The sequence below is a fragment of the Calypte anna genome, chromosome 5 (assembly GCF_003957555.1).
Source record: "Calypte anna isolate BGI_N300 chromosome 5, bCalAnn1_v1.p, whole genome shotgun sequence".
NCBI classification, from domain to species: Eukaryota; Metazoa; Chordata; class Aves; order Apodiformes; family Trochilidae; genus Calypte; species Calypte anna.
Window position 1 is genome coordinate 14,032,500 of NC_044250.1, and position 16,444 is coordinate 14,048,943.

General features: G+C 42.5%; 1 protein-coding gene across 2 annotated transcripts in view; it reads right to left on the bottom strand.

Moving 5' to 3' along the window:
• Window positions 1-16,444, bottom strand: part of BRSK2 (BR serine/threonine kinase 2) — a 297,765-nt gene that overhangs the window by 65,796 nt on the left and 215,525 nt on the right. For both annotated transcript variants that reach the window (XM_008504684.2, XM_030451156.1), the window contains exons 5-8: window positions 15,993-16,109; window positions 5,223-5,256; window positions 4,283-4,351; window positions 1,933-2,079 (exon numbers count right to left, since the gene is read on the bottom strand). In XM_008504684.2, the coding sequence (XP_008502906.1) occupies window positions 1,933-2,079; window positions 4,283-4,351; window positions 5,223-5,256; window positions 15,993-16,109 (367 nt within the window). The remainder of the gene's footprint in view (window positions 1-1,932; window positions 2,080-4,282; window positions 4,352-5,222; window positions 5,257-15,992; window positions 16,110-16,444) is intronic.

The following is a 16,444-nucleotide window of genomic DNA, read 5'->3' on the forward strand; positions in this document are numbered from 1 at the left end:
CAGATCTCTCCTGAAAATGAACTATATATTCCCAGCTCCTGGGTGGTAAACAAAGAGCTCCCTTCTGCCTGGCAATCTAAGTACCCAGCACACCAACAGCACACAAGTGTGACAACAGCAGGGACAGCAGACAGAGAGACCCCCAAAAATAACGAAGATATAGATACCAACAAACACCTTTTATTGTCAATAACTGTATGCTCTGTTTTTTTTCACCTCCCTAAGGAAATAAGAGCTTTATTTTGATGAAGAGAAGGAATGTGATGGGTGTCACTTAGAGACCTTGATTTACATTAACTGTTTTCTCTCATGCAAGTACATTCTCTGCTGTGTTGTACAATTCAAGACACCCGGGCATGGTGTTCTATGGAAAAACTGAAAGTCAGTACTATTTGAAAAAGAAGATGTAACATCTGATTTTCTGGCATATTCAAACCACTATCACTAAAATCTTTGAGAGAAAAAAACCAAAAGACAAACAAGAAACCAAAACACACCAGAAAACCTGTTACATTATGGAAAGGAAACTAAGCCAGGGAGGGACTTGGTGACCTTCTTGGTCGTGAAAACCAGATGTCTCACACCTCAGGGTATAGCCCTAAGCTCTGCAGTGCTCATTCTGTGGCAAATACTGGAAAAATATCCTTTCTCTCTTTAAAAATATGTTCTAAAAAAGCCTTTTAAAGTGCCTAACCTTTTTGTTTTCTGGTGTTACTTATGTACTGCAAGTATGATGGCTACTGGGTCTGCAGAAGTGGGGATACTGGTAATTGCATGAAAACCTTTTCACCTGGGTCACCAAATAGAGCAGGGTGTGGTTTTGTAATGAATGAAAGAAACCTCCAGCTGAGCTGTCAGGTAATACTGTAAAGAAAGTCATGAAGGGAGTTTCAGTTCACTCCTTAGCAGACAGGTGTCTGCATCCCAGAAGCACAGCTGGCACAGACTGCTGCTGCTGTTAGGAACCTTAGCAGAGAGGCCAAGCAGTGATCTGAGAGTTTATTTATAAGTATTTTAGCAGACTGAAGAACCAAGAGGAGTTTTAAATTTACATTTCTCTTTACATACTCCCACTCAGAATCTGTGAGTTTAGTAAATCTGTATCAAATCATCACCACAGCCTGACAATAGGCTTTACAAGGGCAATGTACCCATAAAGGCAGAAACCTCCACTGACAAGCAGACAATATTGCTTTCCAAAATGATTTTAATTACTAATTTTAAAAAATTCCTCAGAGCATTAATACTCTATTAAAGAAGGATACAATCACTACACAGTGCTCACCCTTGCAGGGTCTCTGTTCTAATGATGTGACTCTGGCAAATGCCAGAAGCTCAGCACTGTGGGCCTGATCATGCTCAGGACTACAGGGCACAGATAAAAGAGCAGACAGGAAGACACTTGCTCTGAAGGCTGCTAGAAGATAATGCAAAGCAAATGAAGGAGAAAATACAATGCAGGCTGTGTGGGAGGAGGTGAGAAGGCAGCACTTTTGTCAGAAATGTAAGAAAAGCATACTTTGTTCAACAGCAAACCTTTAGATAACAGCCCTAAAAGTTTTGACCTTCAATCAGGTATATCACATCCCCAAGAAAACTCTGCACTAGCCAGGAGAGCCTGACAACTCAAGTGGACTCCAGAATGTCCTAATGGGTCAGTAGCACTGTGATGACATTGTGAGGGATTTCTTCTAAATGCTCACTGTTACATATAAAGGAGAATCATGAGAAGAGGCACAAAAGTAATCTGCCCTGATGGTTCAAAAGAGAAGGTAACCACTTTCCAAAGACTCCACCAACTCCACTCATTCTCTGCTCAGGAGAAAACACACATGAGCAGCAGTAGATCAGCACCTTAGTTATTCAACCATAGCTGCAACAAGGTGACAAATGAAGCCCTGCTCACAGGACTTGCAGCAAATGCCTTCTTACCGTGAGCCGTTTCGAGGCATCCACTTCAATCATCCCCCGCAGAAGGTTCTGACAGTCTGGGGGGATAAAATGTGGCATGTGGAACACTCCACGTTTCACCTTCTCCAGCAGCTGCCTCAAGTTGTCGTCATCAAAAGGCAGGGCACCCTGAGGGATGTGACAGGAGGGGGATGGGAGAGATGAGCAAAAGGTAATTGGAGAGGGCAACAGGAGAAAAGCCAGGATAAACATGGTGAGACAATGGAAAAGAGGAAGTCATCTCATAATGAAGCATTACAGTAAGGAAAAAAAACACCTTTTCAATCATTGAAAAGAAACAATTTCTTAGTGCTGATGCATTCTCTCCAGCATAGGAAACAAAACTGAGGATATATATTTTTTTATTATCCCTTTAATTAGAAAATCACTACCAGTATAAAACATAATACAAAATATGAAACTAGCTTTCCAGGAAAATCCACCAAAAATGCACAGATCCATTTAAACTCAGCACAAGCTTTTGATCTGCTGGTATTCCTCCTGAGCATACATTCACAGCAGCAATGTTTATAGTCTCCTCATTTTTAATCTTCCTGAGATGCATTTATTGCAGACATTGAAAAGGAGGTGAACAGCATTTGAGAGACTTTCAGTAAAGAATATCCTCTTTCTGATGGAGCACAGCTGAAAGAAACCCCAACCACCATCAGTCTTTGGAAGCAGCAGACATTCTACCTGTTTAATATACTCCATCCAGTTCCCATGCTGCGGTCAGGTCATCAGTTCCTATTGCTTCCCTACTGTAGCTGACTTACATGAATGGCTTGAGGGGTTTTTTTAGCTGAAATTACATTTTGAATAGATCATCAGCTTGCCACAAAAAGCAGCAAAAGACCTATCCTTGCTGTGAGGACACAAAGGAAAAAAAGAAGTTGAAATCTTTAGGATAACTCTCCCAACTGAAGCTGATACCCTTTTATAACAAGTCTGCACCTTCCCGGATAGTCTCACTTCCTTCTTGCACTGCCTAATTCTAGTAGGTGCTGAACTTCCTTCATTTCCAGGATAGCTGGTGGGAAGCTGCAAGCTGTCAGCTGCTGTGATAATGAAGCTTTAAGCTGTCAGTTCCGGCACTGCTTTTACTACAGCAAGTAGTGCCTCTGTATCAACAATCCTGGGTCTGTGGTTCCTGGAGATCACCAGCTCCATTTGCAGGAGCCTCAGAAAGCTGATGGCACCTGCTGCTGCCCACTGTTTGCTGTTGTTTGTTCATCCAAGCAGCCTTGAAGAGAGAACCTCCCTGTCTTCTGTAACCAATCTCCCAAGTTACCTAATTCTTTCCTAACCATTCCAGACTCAAAGGAAAATCAATTCTGATAGTTCAGTGCTTTGGCTAACACGAGTTAAGCCGTGATGAAGTCAGCAAGGCTGCTTTGTGGCATTTCCTGAAGGTATCAACTACAGCTCTTTTATTACTGCCACTGGCTATCACAGCTTGGGACATGAGGGTTTGTCCTCATGTAATTAACTGGAGAGCTCTGCACCCTCTGTCAATAATAAACCTACTTCAATCATTTGCAGGCTCATGTATATATGTAGGAACAGATGAAGATGCAGCAGCAGAAAGCAAAAGAATCCCCCTGAAGTCCCCCTCTCCATCTTGATACATTCTCTCTTCTATTCTTACAAATTCAAGAAGTTATATTAATAGCTTGTTACACAGTTCTATTTTACCAGCCATGAAAATAGCTGCTCAGGAGTAATAGATGATGAGATGCTATCAAGCCAGATGGCTGAAGTCCTTGCAACATCAACATAAAAAGAAAACCTAAAAATTCAAAAATTTCAGTGAATTGTAATGACTGAAAAGAAAAAAGGAGTAAGATTGTTTAAGGTGAATTAGAACATTATACTGAGATTCCTTCAAGGAATTTTGATCTAGGCCATTAAAAATGATCAGAATATTTTTTGAAACAAAAAATAAAGAGCAGAATCTAACTCTGATTGTGCATTATACAAGTTTTTGACACTGTGTGTATCCTGGAGTTGCAACCCTGCACATCCCTTCCCCTCAAAAAATGTGCTGCAGTATCACAACACAGCCAAGAGCATTTATGGAGACAAGTTTTTGATACTTGCCTATGCTCCCCTGTGCAGGGCAGGAGCATTTCAAAGAAAAAGTGAAATATTCTTCATGCTTGACACCTTTAGGACTGATGTAGAAATAAGAGGAAAGGATGCAACTGAGAGATAAAAAAATATGGATTAAAAGAAAAAAAAATCTGCATATGATGTCAATAGAATTGCTATAAAATACAGCAGCATTTTCAGAGATTTCTTTTTAAAGGCTAGAGCAAGGAGGATGACTCACCACTAGCAATGCAAATAAAATGACTCCACAGCTCCAGACGTCTGCTTTCCTCCCATCATATTTTTCTCCCTGCACAGCAATGACACAGAGGTTCAAAAGACTGCACACTAGTAAATGAATTAATTATCCTTGAAGAACAAGAGAGGGGAGAAGGGGAAACCCCACATTTCAACTCAGCCACCTGCTTCCCAAGGTGGTCTTCCCAACTAGGAGGACATAACCCAGCCCATTAATTTGATTTTTATGAACATCAGTTTCCAGTCTTATCTGGGATCTGTGAGAACAGACTCAGGAGAGGGGAGCACGGCAGGAATAGCTGACAACTCAGAAATTAGACCTGGCTCTTAAACAGTGTCAGAGGTGCATTAAGGACATCAAGAAGGACATTTTTCTTCCCTGGCTCTTTAGGAAGCTTGTTATTCATCAGTCCCGTTATTTGCACACTCAGTATTGCCTGGATACTCCCTTCTGTATGCTTCTTGATTGGCTTTTGTTAAAGATATGCTTTAAAAGATGGGAACCTTGGCCACTGAAATCTGGGATACTTATTTTCAGAAGACAAAGAGCAGAGGGAAAAGATAGTTCATACTGTTTAAGGGAAACTAACATCACTGATAGCCAACTCCCTTTCTTCTACAGCTACAACAGAGCCAGGAGAGGATCAGGGACTGTATCCGTGGGGTGGAAAGATCAAATTAAAGGAGGCTTCTGTATCTCTGTCTGACCCCATGGCAGGAAGAGTACTGTGAGAATAATACAGAATCACTTCCCTCATATGGCCAATGTGGCTTCATCCTGGGCTAAACCACACAAGCAAAATGTTGCTTTCCAATCCTGCCTGCCTTGGAGAAATTGCCTGTACAGAGGGTGTATCTGTGTTAATGCAAGGTGTGACACTTGCTGTACACAGCATTATACACACTGATGTTAACTGACTTACCCGGATGACTTCAGGGCAAGCATAATGTGGTGATCTGAAACACAAAATACAGATAAATAAGCATGTAACAGCCTGGTATTTGTGGTTTACATCCATTTACATTTTGTTTAGCAGTGTTATGATTTGCTCACAGGGAATGGTAGTGTGCAACATCAGCACTGTTTTCCTTACCACAATGAGAATGTATTTCTGAGAGAAAATCACCAAGAATTAGTAAAAAAAAATAATTCTATGGCCCTACTATGAATCTCTTAAAAGCAAGGAAAGAAGAGAACAGGTATATTGGATGACTACAGAGAATTCCAGCCCTCTAATCCCACCCTTCTGTTTGGCCTTGTATCTCATGAGAAAGAAGACCTACACTGGAGAGCCTTTTATAAAAGGCAGGACAGGATTTTCAGACCAAACACCTGCATCTCTAAACCACATCTTGGATCTCTACTGCTGAGATTGCTCTGTTACTCCAGTGGTCATAAAATTAGCTGCTGATAAGTGATTTTGGCATGCATCTTTTTTTTTTCTTGTGAAAAACTAAAAAGGGTGGACAGTAGTAGTATTACCTAGTAAGTTAATATATTCTTTTCACATCCTCCTAGCCATATATCTGATTTGATTCCTGGCTGAGAACAGTTAATTACTTCAACTTGCCAGGTAATAATTTTGATGCCTAAATATTATAGCCACAGCTATTTATTTTATAGCCTTCATTAAAGTAACTTGACAAGTAAAAGGGATGCAAACCGTCTAAGACCTGTGTGCAAATCATGCTATTGTTTATACTGACACCTCCCAGCAGCCCCTGAACCTGTCTTCATTTGTGCATTTGTTTCTTGTGACAAATGCAATCATGGCTGGGCAATACCTGTCTCCCAAAGTAATGAGCAAAACAGAAGCACAGTGGTTAGCTTTGTGCTAGGATGCCAGATTAATGCCCAGAGAGACAGCTCATTAATTGAATTTCCATAAACAGTACACTTCTCTTATGGCAAAATATCATCCAGTGGGCATGGAACGCTCTGATTTGGTATCATAGCTTTTCACAGACCATGATTATAGAGAGAAGGTACACTTGGGACTGCAGCTACCTTGACAGAAAAGCCTAAGTGAGGAGAGATGATCCCTCACAAATTTCAGGAAAGATGGAATTCAGAAGTTTAGTACAATGTTTAATATCCACCCCTTGCTCTTCTCCATTGAAGAGGTTATCACAGGTATTTTTTTTATAAAGGATTTTTATATATACTTCACAGGTATGAAGGCTTAGACACTAAACATTGGTGTTACTGGACCAATGCATGATTTACAAGGTTTTAGAAGATAACTGAAATTATTCACGTGAGAATGCTTGATGAGTGGTTTTGTCTTTTTTACATATCATAAAACTGGCCAGGTCATCCTTACAGTACACACAGATGAGAATGAAGGAGTAGCACCATAACTGGGACTGCAGCCAGGAAGCCACCTGTCACCAATGCCAGATTTTTTAGACTGACCAGTGAAAGAGGGTACTAATTAATGCCACTGTAATTTGGGAAAACATGGTAGCAAAAAGAGTATAGGAATTATATCTGATCATGGACATTCATTCAGTTTAGTCACCTCTGAAAAGAAAACCAGTTCTAGCATGTTGTATATAACTAAATCACATTAGGTTTACTGAAAAACATATCACAGTGCATGAAAGGGAGACACAATCTAAGTAACTGTTGAGATTTGTCAATTAGTGTGTCTGAGTGTCTCAGTCTTGCATGCATTTTAGCTTCTATCAGGTACAATGCACCCACTGGCCTTCCTACAGAATGTGACCCATGAAGATATTAAATGGTTGGTACAGCTGGTGTCTGTGGCTAAGGCAGAAAATTAAGCTAGACCTCCCAAATCCTGCATGGTATCCTGCAGAGTTCAGCATCATCCTCCAGCAGAATACTTTCTGGGTGGCCATGCCATCTGGAGTGCACTGGAACAATCAGAGTTTTTTACAGAATAGTTCTGAATTTTTATTTGTATATGATGACTCGGGTCCTCCACTTTGGCCACAACAACCCCATGCAGCACTACAGGCTGGGGACAGAGTGGCTGAGAGCAGCCAGACAGAGAGGAACCTTGGAGTTTGGATTGACAGGAAGCTGAACATGAGCCAGCAGTGTGCCCAGGTGGCCAAGAAGGCCAATGGCATCCTGGCCTGGATCAGGAACAGCATGGCCAGCAGGTCCAGGGAAGGGATTCTGCCCCTGTGCTCTGCTCTGGTGAGGCCACAGCTTGAGTCCTGTGTCCAGTTCTGGGCCCCTCAGCTCAGGAAGGAGATTGAGGTGCTGGAGCAGGTCCAGAGAAGAGCAAGGAGGCTGTGAAGGGATCCAGCAGAATTCCTGGGAGGAAGGGGTGAGGGAGCTGGGGGTGTTGAGGCTGGAGAAGAGGAGGCTCAGGGGAGACCTCATCACTCTCTCCAACTCCCTGAAAGGAGGTTGGAGCCAGGGGGGGGGTTGGGCTCTGCTCCCAGGCAACTCTCAGCAAGACAAGAGGGCAGGGTCTCAAGTTGTGCCAGGGGAGGTTTAGGTTGGAGATTAGAAAGAATTTCTTTCTGGAGAGGGTGATCAGCCATTGGAATGGGCTGCAAAGGGAAGTAGTGGATTCTCCGTGTCTGGAGATATTTCAAAAGAGACTGGATGTGGCACTGAGTGCCATGGGCTGGGAACCACGGGGGGAGTGGATCAAGGGTTGGACTTGGTGAGCTCTGAGGTCCCTTCCAACCCAGCCAATTCTATGATTCTATGACTCCAACAAAGATTTTTCAACTCTTAAATGTGGATGCTGAGCAATCAACCACCTTGATGGTTTCCTGTGCTAACATCTGAAAAAGAAGAAAGTGCTGTGAAGAAGACAAAATAAATACATACCTGTTTATGAGACCCACTAGCAAATGTACCTAAAGCATTTGCCTCCCTAAGGTCAGCTGGGGGGTAGTGGAATCTGCTGAGTGTCTTACAAGGCACCACTGAAATTCTGTTAAAATCTAGTAGAATGGGTGAAGAAAATGTTATAATAAAACCATGGAATAAGTTGGATTGACTGATCATTCAACAGCTGCACTGCAACTGCCCAGAGAGCACAGGTTTCTGGCATTGCCACTGAACCCTTGCCAGCACACTCTAGTCAGGTATCTTGGCCAGCAGCTCTAAAAGGGATCCTCTGGCCAGCCAGAATCAGTAGAAATCTCATTTCCATGCTGCTACTCACAGACCAACTTCAACTGCTTTAAAAAGAAAATTCAAATTTAGTAAACAATGATTTTAAAAATAAAAAATCTGTTTATCTTTCTACAGTCTCATGAATATTTCCTTGGCTCTTATGACTAATTATTCTATCTACATGGGCCAAGAACAACATTCCCTGCCTCTTCCCCTAGGCCATCTCCTCATCGTTCAGCTACAGCTCTGTGCAGCAGAAGCCCAAATCTGTCCTTGATAACAAATATATTACTTAGCAAGATCAAGAAGCAATTGAAGCATGTGGGAACTCCTGCAAAAAACCCACTGATGTTGGCAGGGTTTTGTTCAAGGGTGATGTGGATCTTCCCAGGCCAGTCTGCCTGGAGCAGGGAGGGCTCTCTGAGTGATCAATCACAGCTATGACACTAAGACACAGTAATTTTAAGGATCTTGGGGGACCTTAGCAAAGCATTTCTGTGGGATTTCAACCAGAGAAAATAAGCCAGATTGCAATGGTGAAATCCAGGACAGCCCTGGACAGGTAAGTTGGGCATTCAGAAAGATGTGTATGTCCTTGAAATGGATTTACTGCCTTTCATCTGAGAAACTAGAAGAGTAGGGTTTGGTCTGTGCACATCAAGATACAGCACAGCTATAGCAGATGTGAGACAACCAGGGCCACATCTTCACTGATGTGTCTTACAGGTCTCATTATGTAGGGGAGAGAGATCTGCTTTGCACACACACAGATCAACAGCTCATGCATGGTTTAAATAGCAACAGGCAATCACTGCTTGTGCAGGGGAGCAGTTGGCTGATCAGGAAGCACAGAGAAAGCTGTATGATCCTACTCAGGTGTGACAAATTGTCTGTTACACAACCTGAGGGGTTCCCAGGTCCCATCAAAGATGAGTGTCCATGCCTGGGTCCTTTGGTCTCATGCTTTTAGGTAGTATTGTTTAGGGAAGAAGAAAAGCTTCTTTGAGTGCCATTCTTCAGGATGCAGAGTTCCTGCAGAGAGGGAAGAACAAGAAGTCTCCTTCCCTGTGTTTCTTTTATGCATCAAGTTACCTTGACACAGGAGTCTGTACAGGTGCAACTGAAGTCACCCCACATCAAGCTGTTGTTGCTTGGATGGTATGAGTCCCTTCTTCCCCCCCATTAGTCATCATCTCCAAGTTGGCTTTCAGAGACAGAAGCTACCAACTAGGGCAAAAGTCCTCCTGTGCTTTCCCTCCCATGCTGGGTAGCAAAGGGCTAAGATGAAGGGGAATGCCAGAAGAGTAGCAGAACAGATAAAGAGAATAATTCAGGAGAAGGACAGATGTTAGAGCATCCAGAGTGGAAAAAGCAACAACCAAAGATCACACAGGATAGTAAGACAGGGAGAGACTGAAGAAACAGTTCCAGTTGCAGTGGTAGTTAAGACTGCAGTGAAGGCAGTAGCTGTAGGTAGGCCTGTAATTAAGGTTGTAGCTGTAGTTAGCTATAATGCTATATAATAGCTATAATGCTATTTTGTCTTTAAAGCTTCAGCCCAGTCACTTAACTTTATATGAGAAAACTCAGTATCTAGCCCTCAGCCATCTTACAGCTGTTTACTCCTGAAGCACAATTATGCTTTTGAGGAATCTGCAGATCAATTCATTAACTCATCTACCAGCTGAAATTATTAAGACCTGGAAGATTTAAGAGATCTTATTTTTTAAAGAATGAAACAGACTCCTGTATTAAACGGGCATGAAGATTGCAAAGTTTAGTATTCAAAAGCTATTGCTAAAAGAAAGCTAGGAGAGGCCATGCTGTACTCTGCAGGTAAGTCAGGGTGGGGCAGTGGATGTGTTGCTGTCCCCAGTGCCTCTGTTTTACCTGTGGCCCAGGCTGGAAAGGCTGTAGCAATGTGTGGGAAGTTAAGTGTCATGAAGGACAAGCTTGTGATAGAGGCAGCTTATTCACACACAAGAGAATCAAACTCTATGCCCCTTCAGAATCCTTTTGTAAAAGAAACACAGCTGCCTTAAACTGAGACATTCCCAAGTGATTCTGATGTGCAGGTTCCCCAGTTTTCAAAATCACAGTGCAATACATCCAAAGTTTGATTTACAGTATTTATAAGCACATGGAGCAGCAGCTGCAGTCAGCAGACACTCTGCTCTCCAGGTAGAGGGCTGTTACCAAGCACTGAGTATACTGAGATATCAGGACTCAGAGTATCCATCAGCTCACTCAAACCAGTTTGATAATAGAATCACATACCCCTGTATAAATGGAGATAACCTGATCAATGTGGCAAACATAATACAAAAACAGTGTAAATCTAAGTTTCTACAATGAAAATCCCACCTAGCATTCAGAGCAAGACTTGAATGCAGTGAGAAAAATTATGAAGAGATCAATGAAATAAGTTATAAGGAAGAATCAAACATTAAATAGCTGCTTATGCAAAAAACCTACATCTGCCAAAAAACAAACACAGATTTGTTGGAAAAAACCTGTACAAGTTCATAACAAATGGCCATACCCTGCTGGCAGGGGATAAGTAAATGTTACACTGGCAACCTGAAGAACAGCAAACTATAAATTCTCAATGCTGGATTTTGCAGTCTTTTAACTGGGTTAAATGGGAATGGGGATGTATTTTTACCTAGCCATATATTATGTTTGAGGCTGGTATTAATAATGGTATCAATAAGGTTATCAATATAGTTCCCTTTATAACCCTCATTTTAAGTTGTTGAACTTCCTTTAAGTTGTTCCTTGCTTTTTGTCTGCCTTGCACTGTTTGTGTGTGCATGCAATGCTGTATATGGGCTGAAACATTTCCACTATCTACATCTAACCTAAATTAGATTTTTTTTCCCATAAAAAATGGGAATTTCTAGCCCCCTGCACTGCAAAGGGAAAACTTGCACATTTGTTTGTATTCTCTAGAAGTTTACTCAAAACAGCCACTGGAAAACTGTAGCTTGCATTTACTGTCTGAAACTCCCTAGATCATCAGGATCAAAAATTCTGCCTTTACTAACTTTCAAAGAACAATTTTTCTACCTAAAACTGATCCTATAAGCTGCTGTGTCTGGGGCTAGCATGAGGTATCAAACTTGAAAACAAAGTGACTGCAAAACCAACATGAAATAGATCTAGGACTGACAGCAACTGCCTGGAACAAACAGGTAAGGTAAACTAGAGTTGGAACCCAGTGGAAAAGAGAAAAGAATCTGTGATTCAGGGCCAAAGGAGGAGAAAGGAATGGGAAAAGTTGGCAAAACAAGAGTGAAGGAGATGGGAACAGAGTGCTGGGAATGGAAGCTCTTGATAAGAGAGGGTAGAAAGTAAGGATTGGGACATTTCCAATTTTAAGAGTCTAAATTTGCAATCCTAACAATAACTGGATGTAGGACACTTGCATACTATTTAGACAACATGCACACATCTATTTTAAAGGGAAAAAAATACATTCAGCATCATGTCTTGCCATTAAAATCAGAAATAGTGCTTGGATACTGAGATGTGTGGCAACTGAACATTGCTCTTCTAATCTGCTCATCATGGGTATGCTGATACACTGAATGCAGATGTAAGGCAGTCAGTAGCTGTTATCTGCTAGCATTGCTAACAAACACACATGCACAGGTTGTAAAACATACTCTGAGCTCATACAGTCATCAGTCCTAATGATGTGTGGTTTTCTTGGGTTTATTTATTTATAATAAAAAAAGAAATTGTAGTTACAGGTGACCTGTGGGTCAAAGAAGAGATGAGAGCACAGAAATTGACTGTGCTGGGGAGGGAAATTGATGTTTTCTTTCATACTGCCACCAGCAGGCATAAGGCTTTCTTCTCACTCTCAATAATACCATAATCAGAACCCTTCTTCCCACATGCACACAGCTTTCTGCATCAGGCCACGGGTTCCCTCTGGAAGCCTCAATATAGGGGAATCCAGTTGCATGCAGTCAGTTAATAATTGGGGGGCTGTCAGCAGTGCTGTCAGTCTCCATACTGACTGTCTCTGCAGAGACTGGCGCTGAACGAGCTACATTTACATGCCAGCTCTGTCCTAGATCTTGGATGGGAGAGAGGGATTTGGAAGCAGCCAGCACAGGTTAGCACTGCTGTGGGTTCTGTCACCTGGAAGCTTGCAGCAGCCTCCACTCAGTAGGACTCAAGTATTTTGAAGCTGTACTAAGTGAAACAAAGCGAAGTAAAGAGACAGCAAAAATCTACTTTGCCAGGTTTCCATAAGAAGCAATGGGGAATCAGGAAGAATTTTTACTAGCCCCCAGGGGTTGTAACTAAACAGAATACTCTGTCAATCCTTCATTTTAGCCACAAGCCTTCTTAGTTAAAGAAAAGAGAACAGGGAATGCCCAAACCCTTCCTACTTTTCAAAGACTTCTGTAAAATTTATTGCAATTTATGTTCAGGGAAACTTGGACAGGACAATGATGTGTTAAGATGAAGAAGTGAAGCAGAGAAAAGTAATGCATCTTGTCCAAGATCACTCTGAATGCCTTGGACAGAGAGAGAAATCAAGCTCAGATCATCTGAGTCTCAGTCCTGAGATTCAACCATAAAGGACTCACTCTTCTTACCAAGTGACAGTTCAGGATGGACTGGACCATTCTGAAACACTGCAAGGCATCATGCTAGGAAGAATCACTGTAAAAAGAGACGGAATAGTCTCTGGATGCCATTGCCTGGATGGGTAATGCGAAGGAAGAGCTTTAGAGATCTAAAATAACAGAAGCAGCATACTACCACTTCTTCTAATCCCTTCCTTGTCTGCTGTTTGCTCAGAGAGTTCCCCTGCTCCTGGAGAAATGCAGAGACTCATTGTGTTACTCTGGCATTTCAAGGACCATATCTCCAGGAGACTGCCTTGCTGTGCAATTTCTGCAGTAGGCATAATTATTCCTGCAGACTGAACACACAGCTCCTCTTCCCCTCAAGGACCTAAAGACATGTTTGTAACTACAGCTTATTCCTCTGTGCTGTGTACAGGCAGGATTTGTGCAATATATATTTCCAGTACTGGGCATTCTTTATAATTAAGGCCCAATGTGCAGTCTGCCAATGACAAAATATATCAATGGAACAGCAAGTCCATCTTTACCTCCCTCTCCTTAGACAAACACAACTGAACTGAGCTGTTATTCTTCTCTCCAGGCAGCCATCAGTGCTACAGAAAACCATGCAGATCTAAAGATTAGCTCCAAGAAAACACTGACTTTGAGGTGTGCAATTCAGCATACCTCAGGCTGTATGATTATCTTCTTGAGGCCAGTTAAGACTCTGGGGTGACTTAAAGCCTACCCAGACTTTGGACTATACTTAGCAGTTCACTGGTGACAGCAATGAATTTTTGACTGCTCTCTAACCACTCTGCTGCACTGGAAAAGCTGCAGCACACAGCTCAACCCCACATGATCCTCCCACTCTGACTGACAGAAATACCTGGAGACTCCTTGCGTGACTGTCAATGGCAATGCTACAGTTTCATCTCATTATCAGTGCTCACAGCACAGATAAAACCATTCTGGAAATTAACTTCTGGATACACAGAGGAGCATCTCATTAGAGCTCAGCTGTGATTGACTCTATTTTGTTGCTTTTCATGCTGCCTGAATAGACCAAATATGTGGGTAGGTAAAACTCACCTTGAAAAGCTCTGAGGTTGGTTACTGTGTGGTCTCCAAGGGAAAGGGTGCTGTAACTGGATTGCCTCTCTTTGTGAACAGTGTGGCATATTTGTCATATATTCCTTTCTTCCTTCCTCTCTTCACCCCCCAAACCAGAGAGATCACAAGACACCAGTACCAGGCACGCTGGGCTCCATGCCAGGAGAATTAATGAAGTGGTGTAATAGCTCACATGGAGGCCTAGTGATTGGCAACACACTTAAAATGCATCTGCAAGGCAGGAGATCATAGCATGGCTGCTGTGTTCTGTTTATTACAGGCACATCTCTTCCATTCCATTGATTTCTTTATTAGCTCATTTTAAGGCTGCAATGTGGGGGCTGGCTCTGCTTGAAGCACAGAGGTTTGAATTCCAGCACAGCTTATAGAAAGGAAGACTCCCTTTGAGACTCTAGACCTGGCTGACAGATCCCAGTACTAACAAGAGCAAAAACCCCACTGAAAGGTTGCCAAGGAGTTTGAAAAATCCCACAGGGCAATGTGAGACAGGGTTGGTTTTGGAAGGAAGAGGGAAAATTTTATCTAAAGAGTATGGAGGGTTTGTGGGAACCACAGGAAGGACTTTATTTCCTAATCTAGAGGAGAGGTTTCAAGGCAGCTGCAAGAAACAGATGTGTAGACTCATTGGCCCTTGCTTTTCACCTGTGCTATTAAGAGGTCAAATCCTGACTTGATGTGGACAGGAAGGAATGGGTGGGTCACAGTGTACTCATCAACCATCATTCTATCATCATGAACTTCAAATAATTTTGCTTCCCATGATTCATGCCTTGCAAAGGAGAGCTGTACAGTTCATGACTGAGATGCAGTGGCTGGGCTATGCAGGGAAAGAGGATGGCTCCATGTCTGCCCTGAATTGCCTTGGCACAGAGCACAGACTGAAAGAAACATTGATTGAAACTGGCTGAAGATGAGCTGGGCTGGAGTCATCAGATTCACATTACCAGAGGCCAGGCAGAGTAGGTCTGTACGGAAGGAGGTGGAATTCTGCTGGTGCTGTCTGCAGCCCCAGTTGCTGAGCTTATCACAAATCCAGACAGAGCTCAGAGCTGGTGTAGTGGTGCCAGGCTCAGCAGCTCCATGCAGCTGCTGCCTCTGCCCATCTCCCTGCACAGCCAAAGCAGCACCAAACCATACCTCTGGGGGGCTGAGGTGGTACTCATAAAGGCAGTGGTGATGAGGGCACATCCTGTCCCCAGACAGGCACTTGGGATTGGCTCAGATATTGGGCTTCTTGCTGGCTCACTTGGAAATTCCTGGAAAGCTCTTGCTGACAACTGAATTACCATGGAAATGGTTTTAGATTGCCCCTGAAATATTCCTCCAAGCTGTCTCCTTTGTATCTGCATTCATGCCCTGCTTGTAATTCCAAAGGACCTTGCTGCTTCCCCATCAGTCCTGAACGTGGGCCAAAATGAAGCAGTGTGGAGCATGAAAAGGAAGAGCTACAAGAATGCAGCCTAGTCAGGCTGCAAATTCCATTTCAGATCCCCTAGATTTGTTTTTTCTCACCTGCTAATAGTTTTAAAGCCTCATCTTAAAACAACCAACTCTACTGCTTTCAGTTTCCTAAAATTACACAGGCAGTGAATGCAAACACCAGCATATTCAGATGAATACTAACCTGGAAGCCCTCATTTTTATATCCACAAGTGACAGCTACAGTTGCTTGTTTTCCACTGTAAAGCACTTAAAAAGCCCTTCTGTTTGCTATCTTATACATGATATATACCATATCAATTTATTCTCTCTGGGAAATAATGCATGGTCTAGGTCTGAAGGTCTTTACTGAAGGCTACTATAGACAACTTTTATGTCTGAAATCTATCACTGATTTTTGCATTATGTTCAGAGACACTCACCCACAACTGGTTTCTAACAAGCTGTCCCCAACCTGCAGTGATGCCATCCCAAAGTCTGCTATCCGGATGTTGTTCTTTTCATCCAGCAGTAGGTTTTCTGGTTTTAAGTCCCTGTGGCTGTAAAGAGAAGATCAAATGTGAGTTAAATTATCCACCACAGCTTTCCCACCTCAAAATTTGGTTTTTTTATCCAGCGTAACATCCAACCTATCATATTTTAATTGATTTCATTTTTTTTCCTGTCCCGGGCAGGAGAACACACATATCCAAGAGCAAATCTTTGCAATACTCTAGACCACATCCCAAATGCCCACTCCTGATGAATGCAGGATAGGTAATGAACATCTTCAGCTTCCAATGATACCAACACAATCTGAGGGAGAGACTCAGGGAAACAGGTAGAAGGAGTAGTTCTCTCTTCATTTAGGTCTGATACACTCCATCATATGTCA